Genomic DNA, 18,586 nt, shown 5'->3' on the forward strand with positions numbered 1-18,586 from the left:
TAACCAGCACATGCTCACAAATTCATTCCAGGCCAGCCCATTCCCTCTCCAAACACTTTCTGAAAGAGGCAAAGGAGCACAGAACACCTGAAAAGACTCAATGCTTGCTCTCCTCCAAACAGCAGAGCTGGCAGGGTGGGCTGTGAGGGGCACAGCCAGGTCCCTGGCACCCCAGCAGTGACCAGGGGCACAGCCAGGTCCCTGGCACCCCAGCAGTGACCAGGGGCACAGCCAGGTCTCCATCACCCCAGCAGTGACCAGGGGCACAGCCAGGTCCCTGGCACCCCAGCAGTGACCAGGGGCACAGCCAGGTCTCCATCACCCCAGCAGTGACCAGGGGCACAGCCAGGTCCCTGGCACCCCAGCAGTGACCAGGGGCACAGCCAGGTCTCCATCACCCCAGCAGTGACCAGGGGCACAGCCAGGTCCCTGGCACCCCAGCAGTGACCAGGGGCACAGCCAGGTCTCCATCACCCCAGCAGTGACCAGGGGCACAGCCAGGTCTCCATCACCCCAGCAGTGACCAGGGGCACAGCCAGGTCTCCATCACCCCAGCAGTGACCAGGGGCACAGCCAGGTCCCTGGCACCCCAGCAGTGACCAGGGGCAGCCCCAGGTTCCTGTCCTCTCCTGTCAGGGCTGGAGGTGGATCTGCCCATGCCCAGGGAGCTGGTGCAGGCAGCAGAGGCAGGCCAGAGGAACAAGGGGGCTCAGTCCCTGCAGGGCACACCTGAACCCAGACACAGCCCTCTGCCAAGCCCTGCTGGCACATTTTCCTGGGAAACTTCTGTGTCCCAACAGCAGGGAGCCCTTGCCTGCCTCCAGCACCACGCTGCCTCCCACCCTAGCAGAGACAAGGCAAGGCTCACAAAAGCACAAGGGAAAGGAAAAGCCACACCAGCTGCCACCCTCTTCTAGGGACCACTCAGTGAAGCTCAGAAAGGCCTCATCCCTGAAATGAGGAGGCTGCTCCACGGCTTCACTCCCAGGCTGCATCTGTTTGTTTTTATTTACGAACACCTCCGTGCTGCTCTGCCCAGCTGAAGAGATCCCAGCCATCTGGGCTTGACTTGCTTTGTAAAATTATCTTCTTTTGTGGCACAGCAGGGTGCACAGGCTGCTCCTGGGGCTGCCTCTGAGCAGCTGTGGGTCACATCTGGGATCGTGTCCCCACAGAGAGCGGCACACGGGTGCCACTGTCATATCTTCTGAAAAATCTTCTTTGCCCAGGATTCTTCTCCTGGGAAGCTGAGAAGCCTCAGAGAAAAAAGAAAATAATTATCTGATTTTGCTTCTCCAGTTTTGCTGCTTTGGAATGTGGCTGGAGATTGTTTATCCAACATGTGAATTGTTTTAACTTAATGACCAATCACCATCAGCTGTGTCACTCTGGAGAGTCACAAGTTTTCATCATCATTCTTGTTATGCCTTCTGATGCATCCTTTCTTTATTGTTTAGTATAGCATTCTTTTATATAACATAATATCATAAATTAATAAATTAGCCTTCTAAGAACATGGAGTCAGACTCATAAATTCCTCCCTCATCCTGGGGACCCTGCAAACTCAACACACAGTGGTCCAACACCCAGCAGCAGTCACCTTGTCCCCTGTACCCAAACCCCCAAGGCCAGGGCACTGACACTGAGAGCTCCAGGGCAGCTCGTTCTGGCAGGCAGCTTTGCAAGGACAAGGTCACAACAACTGAGCAGCACAGACATCTCAGCCATCTCACAGAGCCCAAAGGACTCACAGGAGAAGGCAGAGATGCCCAGATCTCTGGGAACACCCCAGCCTGGCTCTGCAATGCTTGGCAGCACAAGGGCAGCTCAGCACAGCCTCACCTGGACAAGGTGCAGGGCACCCATGGATCTCCCACCCAACAAAGGGTCCCTCACCCTGGGGCTGCCCTTCATTCCTTGAAAAGGCTGACCTAGAACAGAGGCTAGACAGAGCCAAAGAATAAAGCAGGGATTTATTAGGAGGCCTCCATGGATCCACCTTGGGCAACACAACCCAAAACAGTCACAAAATCAGCTCGACTAGTCATGGGGTCTCTCACTTTTATAAGTTCTGCTCCATTTGCATCTTGGAGCTAATTGTCCAATTCCAGCCCCAGCCCAGGCAGTCCCACCCTGCTTGTTTTTCTCTCTCCAGCCCACATTGTTTGTGCTCTTTGGCCTGAGATCTGGATCATTCGTCCTTGGTCCCAGCTAGAACAGGAATTGTTTTGTCTCCCTGCTCTGTGCAGAGAGCTCACCATCCCCTCATGTGAAGCCCAGACCCACACACTAAAGCATCACAGAATGTGAAAAATATAAAAGCAAAACCTGAGGCATCACCGTGACCTCCCCACACTGCAGGGTTTGCTTTAGGCATCTGCAGCAGCCAAAAAAAGCCCTTCAAGCAGGGCTGAAGTCCTGTTCCTGAAGGTTTCCAGGGAGGTGGTGCCAAGGCTGAGGATAAGGATAAGGCCAGCCAGAGGGTGTGCTCCCAGGAGACAGCCCTGGAGAGCTGAACCACTTAAAACCAAACCTCAAACCACCTATGGTCTCAGGCTCAGCCCTTCCTCCAGACCATATAATACAGCTGTGTACCATGACAAATTGGCCCTTCCATGGCACACAGGCCCCAAACCCAGCAGTGCCCAATTCCAGCATTAAATCCAGCTGGCAGCCTGCCACCAGAGCTGTTCTCCGGGGATCAGTGCTGGGGCCACTCCTGTCTAACAGTTTCAGCAATGACATGGACAAGGGGACCAGGGGCACCCTCAGCAGAAGACACCAAGGCGGGTGAGATGTTGACCTGCTGGAGGGCAGGAGGGATCTGGAATCTGGGATCTGGATCTGAATCAATGGGCCAAGGCCAATTCTGTGACATTCAATGAGGCCAAGTTCAACAACAGGGTAACAACAAGCCCATGGAATGCTCCAGGCTGGGAGCAGTCACTGGAAAGCTGGGAAAGGCCTTGGGGTGCTGGCCAGTAGCAGCTGAACATAAGCCCGTGGAGGGGGATAGAATACAAGAAAATGAAGATAGTGTGGAAAGTAATCTCACCCCTAAGGAGTTGCAGCTGGGCCAATTATCAAAGATTAGCAACAGGCCTGACTTGAACAGGCCACAGCTGTGACCAGGGAGAAGAAGAGTGCTATAAAAGAGTGGGGTGGGTGGGTGAGAGAGAGAGAGAGGAGCTGGAGTCAGCTGGCTGCTTTGTGAGGGGGAAAGGGTCAGTGCTCTGAGGAGCTGCCCATGAGAAACACCCAGAAGGTATGAAACTTTCGTGGTAAGGAGACAAGAGTGTGGGACCCCTGCAATAAGACTACAACAAGCCCAGGTGGGCAAGAGGCCAGTGGCACTTGGCTTGCATCAGAAATAAAGTGGCCACAGACCTGGGCAGGGATTGTCCCGCTGTGCTGGACACTGCTGAGGCACCACAAACCTTGGGATCAGCTCTGGGCCCCTCACAAGATGAAGGTCATGTAGATCCTGGAGTGTGTCCAGGATAAGGAATGGAGCTGGGGAAGGGTCTGGAGCACCAGGAGCAGCTGGGGGGGCTCAGCCTGGAGAGAAGGAGGCTCAGGAGGGACCTCACTGTCCACAATGCCCTGACAGGAGGGTGGAACCAGGTGGGGGTCAGGCTCTGCTCCCAGACAACAAGGGACAGGACAAGAAGAAATGCTCTCAAGTTGTGCCAGGGCAAATTCAGTTGGATGCTGGGGAAAACTTCTCCATGGAAAGTGCTGTCCAGCCCAGTTGCCAAGGCACAGGCTGTGCAGGGCAGGGGTGGAGTCCCCAATCCCTGAATGGATTTAAGAGATGTGCAGTTGTGGCACTTGGGGTTAGTGCTGGCCTTGGCAGTGCTGGGGAAACTGGATCTTAGAGGGGTTTTCCAACCTAAGAAATTCTATAATTCTAATATTCACCAAAACCAGCCCATACCTTCCCATTGACAACTTTGTTTTTTTAATGAATAAAGGTCCAAGGCACAGATGACTTCAGCACTCAGCAACATCTGCATGAGGTGCAGGTGGTATTTCCAACACTAGCAGTGCAAGGCAGAACATGATTTCCAAGAGTTTTGTCCTTAGGTGCTTGCTTGCATTCCTGAAAAACAATTCCCAGCCTTTGGCACAAAGTCCAAGCCTTTTATGAGAACGATGATCACTCTAAGTTCACTTTTAAAAGCAAACAGGTAAAATTCTCCCTAACTCTGAAGAGCAAGTGCCAGAGGTGATGGAGGTGACACCAGCCCTGGAGAGGGCAATGAGCTGAACTCACTGACCTCCTCCTGTACTCTGAAACATGGACAGCACTATCACCTACTGGAAAAGCACCTGCACTTTACAGCCACTACTTTATAAATTTACAGTCATGGCTGGAGAATGATTTGCTTTAAAACAGACTTAAATAATCTGAAATTAATTTTTTAACATCCTCTAAGTGGCATGATCATGGTTACAGCTCCTGTGCAGACCAGAGCTGCCCATGGGCAGCAGAAGGACCTGCAGCCACAGCACTCATCTCTTCTGTCCACTCCATTCACAGGGCCAGCCCTCAGAGAGGTCTCTGCTGGGATCATCACTGTGCTTTGGTGTCTGCCAGTGTCACCAAGCCCTGGTGATGGCCACTAGTGACACTGCAGCCTGTCCTAGGAAACTGTCAGAGAAAAAAGAAGGGAAGCCTCAGACAGAGAAGGTGAAAAGGGCAGCACCACAAGTCCCATGGCTGTGTGATCAACACAGTCCACACAATGGTTATCCTGCAAATCCCACCACCCCACCTACAAACAGGCACTCATGGAATACTGATCTGGAATGGACCTTCAAGGATGCTCCAGTCCAACCCCCTGCCTGAGCAGGGGCACAATCACAAAACCAGGTTGCTCACACGGTCATGAAAGCTCAATGACATTCCTTTGGTGCTCTTGCCTGGACCCTGTAAAAGAACCTCAGCACCACCCAGGTGAGACACTGATCCTCCCAAAAGGCAAAGGTCCTCTGGAAAACCAAACCAGTCATTTCATACACAAGCCCCTGACAGAACCTGATGGAAGACCAGCAGGGAAAAAGACAGAGCTCATACTGGAAAACCTGCAGCACACATCTGCAGAAGTACAGCAGCACAGAAGTGGCAGCACTCTCCTGAAAACTCACAGAACAGTGAGCAGAAAACTTCATTTTTAGTTATTTCCCATGAAAAGAAACCTGGGTCTGCAAGTATTCCCTAGAATCTGGACAACTGCACTGTTAACACAAAGTTCGGTCCCACCCTGCAGCAATATTTGATGCTGCACAGTCAGGTCTGCCCCCTGTGCTGGGGTGTATCCTGAGAGGCCTGTGGATGCCTGAGGAGGAGGAGGCAGCAGGGAGGAGGAACCTTCTCCTGTAGAAAGAACATGCTGGCCTAGGAGCACATGAACACAATTTGGGCAGGAGATTTGGAATTCTACAACCAGTCAAGAGCTTGTCTAGTGGAAGATGTCCCAAGCCATGGCAATAGGGTTGGATGATATGGTTCTTTGAAGGTTCCTTGGCAACTAAGGGGAATCTTTTCTTGAGCCTGAGCTCTCCAGGGCTGATGGAGCAGAAGGACTTCCTGTTCTCCTCTGGATGTCCCCAAGCTTTTGGTCAGCAGATGTCCTGGGCTCCACTCACTACTTCCATCACTCCTGCAAGGGGACCGCAGCTGCATCACTATGGAAAATACTCAGAGTATCACTGAAAAAGGGTGAAAGATGTTTCAGAACATCTCTCATGCAGGACTTGAGCATCCTGAAGTCTGTCTGCTGTGTCAGCCCCATCCCTGGAAGTGTTCAAGGTCAGGCTGGAAGAAGGCTCAGAGCAATCTGGTCTAGTCAAAGGTGTCCCTGCCCATGGAACCACATGGTCTGTGAAGGTCCTTTCCAAGCCAAACCACTCTGTGAGCCCATGACACATCAAATGCCACAGCCTGTCCTCTGTCCACAGCCATAAGTCTGCTCCCTGATTTGGGGGCCAAAAGCAGTGCCACATTCCCAACAGCAGCCCTGGTTCTGGCCACTGCAGGCAGGGGCACAGGCAGAGGTGCAGAGGTGCAAGCAGCCTGTGACAGGTACCCCCTGCTCTCTCCTTTTCTTTCAGTTCAGCAAAACTTTCTACTCCTTGTGCTTCCACAGTTGCCTCGTTTCATGTTTTCCCTAAGCTAAGAGCCTCTTTGGCTTTGTGCCTGGTCTGGTCCTGACACAGCACTGCTCCATCTCCATTTCCCCTGCTGTCCTCTGCTTGCCCTCCCCTCCCCACATCTCCTCCAGGATCATCCCATGGTGCAAGGACACTCCCCTGAGGCAGGTGTGCTCAGGTCACCTGGAGCCAGAACAATACCACACACTCTGTCTTCCTGGCCTTCCACCTGGGCTCACTCTTCTCCTTTTTTGCTAATATACATAATTTTCTGGAAGAAGCAATTTATCACAGTACTTAGCTTAATGAGCCTTACTGTACATGTTCTGCCTGTAGTGATAATTTTGCATATTTCCTGAGAAATCTTGTTAATGGGGAGATACATGGCAAAACAAACATTTGTACAGCTTCCGAGCAGCTCACACACAAAGACACGTCTATTAAAACAGCGGAGATGAGACTGAACCCTTTTGGCTCCATCCTCTCAGACACCCAGTGCACAGCTGACCTATCTGGCTGCACTTATTGTCACTCTTATCACTCTCTGACACCAGGTCTCAGTGGGTCAAGAGTATTCTTGTTTTTAAGTTGACTTCAGTGGGACCTCCAAACCCCCACGCACCAGACCTGAAGCTCCCCAGCACAGACCAAGGGACCCAGGGGCTCAGTGTCCCCTCTGAGCTCTGTCTGTCCCTCAAACCCTGTCCATCCCCCACCAAGCCCCTCCCAGGCTGGGGACAAGACACACCACCCAGAGCTGACCTAGAGTCTGGGCTTTGCCCGGAGCCATGTTTATTTAAAGCACAGAAAAAGGTTTTCCCAGTTTTTGGCTTGCCCTACTATGGTGTGCACCCACTGCTGAGAACAGCATCCCTGTGGCACAGGGACACCCAGGACCCCTCAATGCTGGGGAACACAAGAATATCCCATACAGGAGCATGTAGGAACACAAGAACATCTCACAGGAGCATGTAGGAACACAGGAACATCTCACAGGAGCATGTAGGAACACAGGAACATCTCACAGGAGCATGCAGGAACACAACTCCCCACACAGGAGCATGTAGGAACACAAGAACATCTCAACATCCCACCCAGGAGCATGTAGGAGCACAAGAACATCTCAACATCTCACAGAGGAGAATGCAGGAACACAAGATCCCACAGAGGAGCATGTAGGAGCACAGGAATATCCCACACAGGAGCATGTAGGAGCACAGGAAGATCCCAACCAGGAGCATGTAGGAGCACAGGAATATCCCACACAGGAGCATGTAGGAACACAGGAATATCCCACAGAGGAGCATGTAGGAGCATAGGAATATCCCACAGAGGAGCATGTAGGAGCACAGGAAGATCCCAACCAGGAGCATGTAGGAGCACAAGAACATCTCACACAGGAGCGTGTAGGAGCACAAGAACATCTCACACAGGGCCATGCAGGAACACAAAAAGATCTCACACAGGGCCATGCAGGAACACAAAAAGATCTCACACAGGAGCATGTAGGGCTCATCTACATCACTCCTGCCACCCTCCTCCTTGCCCAGCCCAGCAGACCCCAGCAGTGAAGGTTCAGCAGCATCTCACCCCTCCTGCTCCAGGAGCCCATGGGAGCAGGCAAAGCAGCTTCCCTGCAGCAGTGCTTGTGGAATCAGGAATGCTCTAAGGGCAGCCATGATGTCTGACCTGCCACGGCAGCTCTGCTCCTCCCCACCCCCAAAACCCAGCATTTCAGTGATGCTAAAGCCTGTCAGGCCGAGGCAGAGCAGGCGGAGCTGCGGACACAGCCACCGGCTGTCACCCACCATGTGACAGCCCCACTCCCGACTGGCAGGGACACAGGACACTGAATTATTCACGTGTGACCCTTCTGGCTGAACAGAAGAGCTGAAAAGCACTTATGGCAACGAAGAGGGTTAAAAGGGGAATGGAAGATGGCATCTGAACAAGTGAATATATTCATCTGCAAGGTCTGTAGGGACTTCTGCAGCCGGGGGGTTCTGGAAAAGATGGAGACACACAAGACCTGACCTCTGCAAACAGCAACTGTGCTCGACTTCACATTTGTGCCCCCAGGAGAGAAAGCCTCAGTAGGAACAAGATGGAATTAAGAGGAAGGGATGGAGAGGTTGGGCTGTGAGTCCTGGGTCACTGCTGCAGATTTCACTGCCACAGGAGGGGACAGGGTGCATCCACAGAGCTGGACCTGGAGCCCACCTCCCTTCCTCTCTCCTTTTATTTTTAACTCCCATCTCCCACAACTCCCACTGGCAGGAGGCAGCGCTGGGAGCAGGGACTTGGCTGTCAGGAGTGAGGATTCAGCCAGCTGGGAAGGGCAGTGGCACGGCACAAACACACAAACATCACTGGAGAAATGCACACAAAACCAGCTGTGGAGATGAACAACAGGCACAGGGGGAAAGTGCACCCCAAAAAATGGGCACTGCCCATAGCTGGGGGCTGGAACTGGATGGTTCCTTCCAACCTAAACCACTCTGTGATCCTATAACACTGGCACATCTCCCTTGCTTCCTCCCACTCTCCTAACACCATTCATAATTATTTTACCATTTGGACCTGTGTCACATCCTGGAAATCCCAATGCCTCACTCAAACTGAGCTGTCAGCATGATGGAGCACCACAGGACTCTCACAATCCTGCATGCACACACCATCTCATCAGGGCTGCTTTTGGGGCTGTTGGGGAACAGGACCAGCTCCAGACCCACTCCCGATGGGCAGGAAACACCACTGGTAGCCAGAGCTGTGACACCTGCACAGAAGCAGCTGTAAACAAAGCCCTGCTCAGCCTCGTCCAAGGCATCCTGCACAGCCCATCCTCAGCAGCTCTCCTCCACAACAAGAGGACATGTTTTATCTGTAAGTTAAATTTCCTGTCCCTGGTCCAGAGCAGACCTGGGGGCACTACTCTCACAAGGGCACTGAATAAGCTCCAGCAAGTCTGATCCAAACCAGAGCCGAGGTTCAGAAAAGAGCTGGGATTAGCATTTTGAATTTCAAGTACCATTTAAAAAATCCCATTAAGACATGGAGCTCCTGCTCTGTAGAGCAGTGACCACCCTGCATCCCCTCCTCTGCTCCAACAATGCCAGCTCTTCTTTTATTAATCCTTCTTTTTTATCATCCTTGGCAGAATTTAAACACTGTATTTACATGGGAAGAACCAATCCAGGCTATTAATGAGGCAGCAGAGAGGATACAAGTTCAAATGCTCCTGACTCTGTGTCCACTGCAGCATCTTGCTCCTCCCTGGTGTCTGCCAGCACCAAGGGTGTAAATCCACACTGCCTCACTCACTGCAGTCCTGCCAGGGGGCACCCACTCATATTCGGGGCAACTGGATGCTCAAAAGCATTCCTCCATCCCCAGGAGTCCCCGGGAAGAATGCTGCACCCTCAGCATGAGGCTGATGAATAAGGAGCAGCAGCGGGAGTGAGGCGAAAACACATTTTATTTTTCTTAAGGCATATTTAAAGGAACAGAGAAATTTTAAAATACTCCATGGCATCACTTCTCAGCCAGCAACGGCTGCCAAAAGGACATTCACGAGGCTCCTTTTTACTATTATTATTAAAAAGCCTGCTTTCCAATCCCATTTCACAGCCTGTGCTGGTGGTGGAGACAGAGCCCCATGTTTGGGTGTTTTCCAGGCAGAGTGGGGAGGCAGCTCTTGGGGGAGCCTCTTCCTCCCCCAGAATCAACAGCCACCCTTGGACACATACAGTGAGCCCTGGGCATCCAGAGCTGCCCAACCACCCCAAGAGCTGCCCATCATCCCCAACAGCCACCCCCTCAGCCCCTTGCATCACCCCAGCCCCATCCTCCTGGTGTTTTTTCAGACCAAACCAAACTCCCAGCCAAGTGATCCTGGGGGCAGCTCTGATGCCCAACCAGGCTGGACACAACAGTGGTCCCCACTGCCCCTCGCTCTATGGCAGACTCCTCCCCATGGGACAGACCCCCCTGCAATCCCAGGCGGCTCTGCAGCTCCAACCGTGAAATAATTTTAAAAAATAATCCACCAAAAAAAAAATAGGAAAGGAAAGAAAAAAACCAAACAAGAAAAAGCACTAGCGGGAGGACCAGGAGGCGGTACAGGGCGGGGGCTGGAGCAGCACTCCGGGATTTGGGGCTCAGCCCCTCCGGCCACTGCCGCTGTCCCCAGGGCCCGGCCCCAGCAAGGGCAGCAGCACCGCGGCAGCCCCGAGGGTGCCGCAGGGGGCCCGGGCATGGGCAGCGGGGGCACCGGGGGCTCCTTCCACCGATGCTCCATGCGCGCAGCCGCCGCCACCTCCCACCGCCCGCGCTCCGGGGCCGCGGGGGGCTCGGGGCCTCCACGGGACACAGGGCCGGCTACGGTGGCACACGAAGCCCGAGGCCTCCCCGACAAGCCGGGTCGCGGCGCTGGGGTCACCGCGGTGCAGCGGCCGCAGGCGGCCCCCGGCCCCGCCGCAGCGGCTGCGCCGGAGGATGAGCACGCAAAACGGGAGGGGAGCGGAGCGGGGCGGGCGCGGCACGGTCCCGGGGAGCACGGCACGGCACGGCACGGCACGGCACGGCACGGCACGGCACGGCAACCCCGCCGCCCGCGGGCAGCCCCCGCCCGCACCGCTACAAACACACGTCCGTATCCGCTCCTCCCAGCGGCGATGCTGCTCCGCCGCCGCGGCCCCCCGGTACCGCGCAGCTCGACGCTCGCACCGCCCGAAGCCGGGCAGAACCGGAGCGGTCCGCGGTGTGCGGACGGCGCAGCCCGGGGAACCCCCCCCCCCCCCCCGCTAATCCCGACATCCCGGCGATGTCCGGGGGGCTCATCCCCTGATGCCAGCCCCCGCCCAACCCCCTCGCCGCCGCCGTTCAGAGCAGGGCGGCCTCTGCCCACGGAGGGGGGCCCAGACGGCTTCGGGCGGTCCCCGATGGGGGCAGAGGGCTGCCCGCATCCCCCGCAGCCCCGGCTGCGCCCCGCACTCACAGCGCGCAGCTCGCCGGTCCGGTCCTTCATCCTTGCCCCGCTGCCGCTGGGAACGGCCAGAGAGCGGGGAGGGGCGGGCGCCGAGCATGCGTGGAGCGCTGCGGAGAGGGGCGGGGGGACACCGGGGGGACCCTGCCATGGCGGGGGGGACCGGCAGGGGGACACTGGCAGGGGGACACTCACGTCTCGGATCAGACTGCGGGGAGGCGGCACGCGGGGTCTCACATCGCGGGGAGGCGACCCGAGGAGGGGATGGCACAGCTGGGAAGGTCACAGATACAAGGGGATGTCAGCGGGGGGAGGTCGCGCACGGGAGAAAATGAGGTGTCACAGCTGCGGGTCACACCCTGGGGACATCACACGTGAGGGCGTCTCATCTACGAGAAGGGGTCTCACTGGGAGGGGTCCACGCGAGAAGGTCGCAGCTGCGGGTCACACCCAAGGGACGTCACACTTAGGGAGGCCACAGGAGGCTGTCACATCGGGGAAAAACATCGGGAGGGATCACACCTGGGGAGGTCATACCTGTGGGACATCACATTACGGTGCTCTTAAGGTTGTGGAGGGATGCACAGCAGGGCAGCCCCAAGAGCCATCCCTGGGTGTCCCTGGGGCCGTGGCAGTGATGCTGGGGGTCCTGCAGACAGCGAGGTTTGGTGGCACCAACAGGATGGGCTGGCTCTGATCCCCAGCCTGGGGACAAGCAGGGCATGTTGGGGGATCCACCCTGAGAACCCCAAAACCAGGCCCGCAGGGAGCAGAGAAGTGCTAGCAGGGCTCAGACAGATGCTGCCAGTTTGCCACTTTTGGGGAAACTGGCGGTGTCGGAGAGACACCCGTCTCCCTCCCCGCTGCCAGGGGTAAAAAGGAGCGGGATCTCCCACAGCCGGGGCCTGCCGGTTCCTGCAGGTCCTGGGGCCATCGGATCCAGACGCGGCGCCAGGGGTCGCAGTTCCCGCAGTCAGGCAGTGTCCAGCATCCCTGGGGTGCCCAGGGCTGGGGGACTGAGGGTCTCCCCCCGCGGGTGTTACGGCCAAACCCAGCGCAGCTCACCCTGCATCCAGCCCCACTCACGCCTCACTGACCCGCACACCCCACTCTACCCCGCTCACCCCGCACTGCACCGCACAGCCCCGCTCGCCCCACAGAACCCTGCTTCCCCCGCAGTGCCCCGGATACGCCACAGTGCCCCGGTTACCCCGCACAGCTCCGGTTACCCCGCACAGCTCCGGTTACCCCGCACAGCCCCGGTTACCCCGCCCCCCCCGCATTGCCCCTCTCTCCCCCCGAAGGTGAATCCGGCCCGGGCTCCGAACGCGCCTCTGGGGCGCGGCGCCCCCTGGCGATCCCAGCCAGAACCTGCGGAGTCGGTCTCCGGTACCCCCGGTACTCCCGGCACCCCCGGGGCGGGGCAGGGCAGGACGAGAGCGGGGCCGGGTTCGCGCTCCCGTCCCGCTCCTCCGGTAGAGCTCATCTCCCTGGGACAGCACCGCCGGATTACAGCAGGGCCACCCCAATATTCCCCTATTATGCCATGCATGTTCTTCCCCTAATTACTCATATCCACCCCTTTACCACCTTTGCTTCCTCTCTAAAACATCCCATAAAAAACTCTGTGCCCTTGGGCTTTCCTGGAGAGCTGGAACCATCAGAGTTCCCTGCAGGGGAAGGGCCCATCTCCCTCCCAGAGATTTGAAACTCCTGCTCCCAGCCATACATGTATTAGCTTGAAAACCAGCTCTTTGCACGCCAAGAAGTGGAACAGTAATAGGATTTTTGGCCATCACCATCCAGGTGCCTTTAAAGAGCCCTGATGCCAAGGGACACTCGTGGATACCTCAGCTGGGAGTGCAGGAGCAGGATCCCACCGTGCTGAGAAGCCTCATTGGTGGAACTTAAGCACTGGGCACAGTTTAGGTGCTGGGCACAGCTCAGGTGCCAGGCACAGCTCAGGTTTTGGCACAGCATTTCTCCTGTTGGTGCTGCCCTTATTTACTGACACAGACCTTGTTGCTGTGAATCACTCCAGTGCCAGGGATGGTCTCAGTCATGGAAGGATGTACAAAGCCACCATCATACTGCAAGGGAAAGACCTTGTCTGGTGTCAGAGCAGCCCTCCAGTGCCCACCATGAGGTTTTCATCTCCCCTAATGCCTCTCAGCACCCTGTGAGGGAAGAGGCTGTTCCCAAGATGGTTCCAATGTCCCACAGTCTCTGTGCTCTGGCTCCTTGTGTCACATGCTCTCCAAGCTGAGCCTTCTGCAAGGCAGGTGAGAAAGATGAAGGTTCTAGACACAGCTCTGTCCTTGTCACTCCACAGAGCCAGGACACCATGCTCTGGCTGCCACAGCTGAGACTGGGGATGAGTCCAGCCATGCTTTTGGCTATTGCCAAACTGGAGCACCTTCCCAGACTGGAGCTAAGGCTGACAGCTCATCCTGCCTGTCCTCTTGTGTCACTGCTGTGGCCCCACGCTTGGCTCTCTCCAAACTGCCACAGCTCAGCATGCTGGGCAGATCTCTGCCACTAACACCGGGCTACCTGAGCAGAACAGGTCCACAGCCTCCTCCACCCCAGACCTTGAGTGTGACCACCCCACCTCTGGCTAAAGGTGATGGACCTTTTTAGCCAGATTTCATCTCATTAAGAGGCTCATGAATAAGCATTTTCCTCCTCTTCTGAGCTCTGTGGAGTGCTATGGAAGCCAACATTACCACCTTGAAAACTTCTCTGCCTGCTACACAACAGCATTTTTTATATTTCCAGACCCCACAGCTTCCCACCTCCAGGAAGGCCTGCAGGTCCCCTCTGTGCTGGCTGCCACCACCCACTTGAGGGCTCTGCTGTGTGGCAGGATCTGACCCAAAGAGTTGAGACATGGCTGTGGGGTGATTGGTCTGCCAGAGTCCTGAGCATGCAGGGGCTCATGGAGAGGGTCACACAGCTCCTCACTTGTGCTACAGGCAACAGAGGCTTGCAAATCCAGGGAGCCAGAGGCACAGCTCACTGGAACAGTGCCTGTGCCTGCAGCACTCGGCATATGGATGGACTTTCAGGTGTTAGGCAGCCCAAAATGCAGCACAGAAATCCAAAGACACAGGAGGAATTATAGAGGTGTTTTGAGCAGAGGCTGCAGAGGATGGCTGGTGCAGCTGCAGCAGATCCAAGATCAATCCTGTCATTCTCAAGGACTTGCCTCTATCAGGAGAGACAGAACCACAACTGCCAGTGGAAGAGTTCTGACACACACAAGGGGGTGCAGAATAAATCCTCAACAGAAACACAGAGAAAAGCAAGTGCTGGGCTCGGGATGAGGCTGACAGTGTGAACGTGATAGAAATCCAGAGTGCAGCCCTGAGCTGCAGCTTGGCTGTGAATCAGAAACCACCTGAAGCTGCTCATTCATTCATTTTCAGTCACTGCTGTCACTTCAGGGACACTATTCACTTTGGAGGGACAAGACAGAGATCCTGGAAGAGCTGCCAGAAGTTATTTGTCGAGGATTAGGCTGGAAAGCTGTTCATGGAGGAACAGACCAGAGTCACAGAGCACATCAGTGCTGAGGGAGCCAGGGAGGCATTCTCCTTGCCAAAAACACAGGCCAAGTCCTGTGGCATAGGAGAGACAGGATCTCAGAGATGAGGTAGATGGGCCCCTCCACACCACCTCCCTGCTAGGGAGACACCCCTCATCCCACTCAATGCCCACAGGGAGATACCAGGGAGGGCAGGAGCAGCACAGGGGAAGGTCCATATGACCAAGTGGATCCAGCTGGAGGTTCCCTCTCCCTGCTCAAGGGAAGCAGGTATGTCAGTGGCAATTGCTCCAAATGCTTGTCTCCATGCCAACAGCCATTAAAAGTTGCTTCTGGACAGCTAGCACAGGCTGCAATCCCATGTATCCAAGGATGGGAAGATGCTGCACCAGGGTCTTTCCAGGGACAGGACTCCTGTCCCCACTCAGCAAACAGGGAGATGACGTTGGGAGGAAGGGGAACTGTGCCATGACTTGGAGAAGCTGAGGTGGCACTCAGAAAGGCATTGGATGGGGGTGGAAAATTGGGAAGAACCATGTGCTGCAGCTGAAAAAGTCAAAATGGCACAGGAGATGGTAAACAAAGGGAAGAGAGGTGACCAAGGAGAAGGAGAGGCAATTCAGCCTTTTTAACATATCTGTGGTGGAAAAAATCAGACATTATAAGGGCTCAGTATTTCCAGCAGCAGTAGGAAAAGTGGACATTCCCTTGTCTACAGCTTATCTCTCATTCCCAATCCCATGTCCAGAGCTCTAAGAGCATCATGGTGCTCACAAGAACATGAACAGAGGGAACAAGATTTCCCAGGGAGTGGCAGAGTGGGACAGGAATACCCCAGAGAAACAAGAACCACCTAAAAGGAATCACAGGCTCCCTCCACCTCCTCATGCCTCCATCAGAAGCCTGACAACACACTCAGGTGCAAGCTGCCACTGCCAGTGCCCTGCACAGGAAAATTTCCTACAGAAAAAAGAAAGCATGTGATAGGGATGATCTGTATTCTCTGTCTTTATGTAAGGAACAAGTTGAAAAACATTTCTCAGGTTTTTCACAGATGAGCATCTGTCATCTGTTATACTGCCTGAAGAAATTTGTGCATTATACCTTGATAGTCAGCCTGACCTTTCTGGATTTCTAAGGTCACATTAAGCCATGGGAAACTCACCTTCTCCACCTTCCCAAAAGCTGATTCTCTCATTCTCAGATCTGGAAAGCTTGAAACAACCTGGAATCACACACCTCCAAGACAAGTTTCACTTTCACGCATTGTAGAAATCCTGCCAACTGTTGTGAAAGTCAGATGATTTTTAGTACAAGAACTTGTGAATAAATTATAGAGAAGTCTGATTCTGTCAGTCCCTTCTGATATTCTGTGTTACTCTATAAAATAATTTTGACAGATGAGAGAGAAAGGGAAGCATCTCCAGCCTGCACGGCACTAGGGTTCACTTAAAAATCTGCTCGAACCAAAGCAGTGAGGGATATTCAGTCAACCAAAGCAATCATTTCAGTGCAGGAACAGGGCACATGGACATTTATTTCTTGACTGATCCAATGAAGTGGGATTTTGCTCAGGTCAGCTTTACTCTGCCGTGCATTGAAATATTGGCATTAACTGCAGAGAACGTGGGCTGCACCTTGGGAGAACAGTGAGCATTAATAAAACAGCAGCAGGGGGTGAGAGGCAAACCAGCCCAGAACTTCCCTTTGCTGCTGGAAGCCTTGCTCTGCTACTCCAACCCCATGGCTAAAATTAACATATTGATCCAACACTCAACCTCCAGTAGGGATTTAATAACGACCACTTAAACCCTGTGGTGCAAATAAAATACTCCTCCCCTCCCCACACACCAGCCAGGGGCAGGACAGATCTCTGTAGCACATGGTCCTGCTGCAGCTCTGCCTGCCCAGAGCTGGCAACTCCACACACCCCAAACCCCCTGTGTTGGTGCACATCCCATCATCCTTCCCAAATACCTGTCCTGGTGCACATTCCAATCATGTCCCCAAAATCCCCTCCTGGTGCACATCCCAACAGCCTTCTCCAACATTCCTCCTTGTGCACATCCCAGTGTCCTTCTCAAACACCCTCCTGGTGCATATCCCTACATCCCAGCGCCCTTCACAAAGGAAGGATGCAACTCCTGGTGCACATCCCCAGTTCTGGGATGGGGCCAAGCCTAATGCACCATTTGAGATTTCCTGGCAAGTCTCCAGTTTGGATTTATCACAGCCCAAACCTTCTTCCACTGAGACCAAAACCCATTCCTGCTGTCTGACTTTGGTGGGAAGCTGTTCCAATCATATGACTCATCCCTAGGATTTTTTTTTCTGTTACATTTACACTGGAATTTCTAATGGATGTTGATTTGCATCATCCAGGCTCTGTCAACTGCCCACATCCTTTTCCTCCACCAAGCTATCACTCCTGCCATTCCCTTTTGTTTGCATAGCTCATTCAATTCGACCCTGGAAGGCCCTGAGGGCCTTTGCCCTGAGGGCCTTTGGGCTGGGTCCTGCCCCCAGACAGCCCAAAGCACCGGTGAGGCTGCTGGATTCAGCCTTGGACAGATGCCCATTCAGCTGGAAGTTCAGTTGGCTCTCAAAAACCCATCATAGCTCCAGTCTGCCCAGAGGAAGAAGACGACAAAGCCCCAGAGAAACCAGCTATGCTGCTGCAGCTGGTGTAGCCAGAGCTGGTGGGATGCCAGCCATGCACAGACCCCCGAGTCTCCATGCTAGACCCCCTCTGGGACCCCCAAGAATCTGCAGCAATTCCTGGCCTGTGCCTGCTGCAGGCTCCTCCTGCCCTCCCCTTTCAGTTCAGGGGTCCCCTGTCTCGTTAACTCGTGCCCACCCATCCCAACCTCTTGTGCCCCCACAAGTCCTTCCTCTCACCTCTCCTGTTGAGTTTCCCTGTATGGGCACCCATCTGGTGAGAACTGCAGGGACACTTCCAGCAGTGACCTCCTCATGGCTCCAGGGAGGACACTGGTCTCCCCTCCTGCATGTCCCCAGGGCCCATCTCCTCTCCAATCTCCCTGTGCACACCTGGTAAATTCATGACCCCAATCCAGTCATAGAATCATAGATCCATAGAACACTTTGGGTTGGAAGAGATCCTAGAGCTCACTTCATTCCAATCCCCTGCCATGGGCAGGGACACCTTCCACTAGACCAGGTTGTTCCAAGTCCTGTCCAAGCTGTCCTTGAACACTTGCAGGGATGGGGCAGCCACAGATGCTTTGGGCACCCTGTGCCAGGGCTTCCCCACCCTCCCAGGAAATAACTTCTTCCTAATATCTCACTGCCCTCTGTCAGTGTGCATCTGCTTCAGTGGGAAGCCATTCCCCCTTCTCCTGTCATTCCAGGCCCTTGTAAATGGTTTCTCCCCATTTTTTTGTCAGCTCCACTCAGGAACTGGAAGGCCACAATTAGGTAACACCAATTAAACAAACATGGCTCTTCTCTTTTCCAGGCTAACAATCCCAATTCTCTCAGGCTTTCCTCAAAGGAAAGGTGTTCCATCACTCTAATCAACTTGGTGATCTCCAGTTCCAGCTGTGCACCCCTCCTCTCCAAGCCAGATTCCTTGGTAAGCTCAGACCACAAATGCCAGCTGTGACTAAAAGATCAGTGACATTTTCATATGTGTACATGTGTATGGAAATTTGCTAGTTTAATTTATAAAAGTGCAAATTCAAAGGGCATTTGCTGAGGGGTCTCTTCAAACCAGCTTTTACCAGCACCACTTTTTATTCTGCCAGGCCAAGGAGGCTGCAAGCATGACAGTCAAGAACTGCAGTCTCTTATTCTGGAAGAATTGCTTGCTTGGTTCTAGTAATTTTGAATTTTAAAATTTTCCTTGTGAGTTTCTCTATCCAGAGTTCTAAGTAGGA

The 18,586-nt window shown here is 54.3% G+C and overlaps 1 protein-coding gene across 3 annotated transcripts in view; it reads right to left on the reverse strand.

Moving 5' to 3' along the window:
- The window catches only part of STX1A (syntaxin 1A), a 70,280-nt gene extending 59,058 nt beyond the window's left edge, over positions 1 to 11,222 (reverse strand). For all 3 annotated transcript variants that reach the window (XR_007779144.1, XM_030231682.2, XM_050981818.1), the window contains exon 1: positions 11,153 to 11,222. Coding sequence is in view for 2 of the 3 variants with exons in the window: in XM_030231682.2 (XP_030087542.1) it covers positions 11,153 to 11,182 (30 nt within the window). In the remaining variant the exon portion in view is untranslated. The remainder of the gene's footprint in view (positions 1 to 11,152) is intronic.
- Positions 11,223 to 18,586: the final 7,364 nt, after the last annotated feature.

Source organism: Serinus canaria, chromosome 19 (genome assembly GCF_022539315.1).
Source record: "Serinus canaria isolate serCan28SL12 chromosome 19, serCan2020, whole genome shotgun sequence".
Classification (NCBI taxonomy): Eukaryota; Metazoa; Chordata; class Aves; order Passeriformes; family Fringillidae; genus Serinus; species Serinus canaria.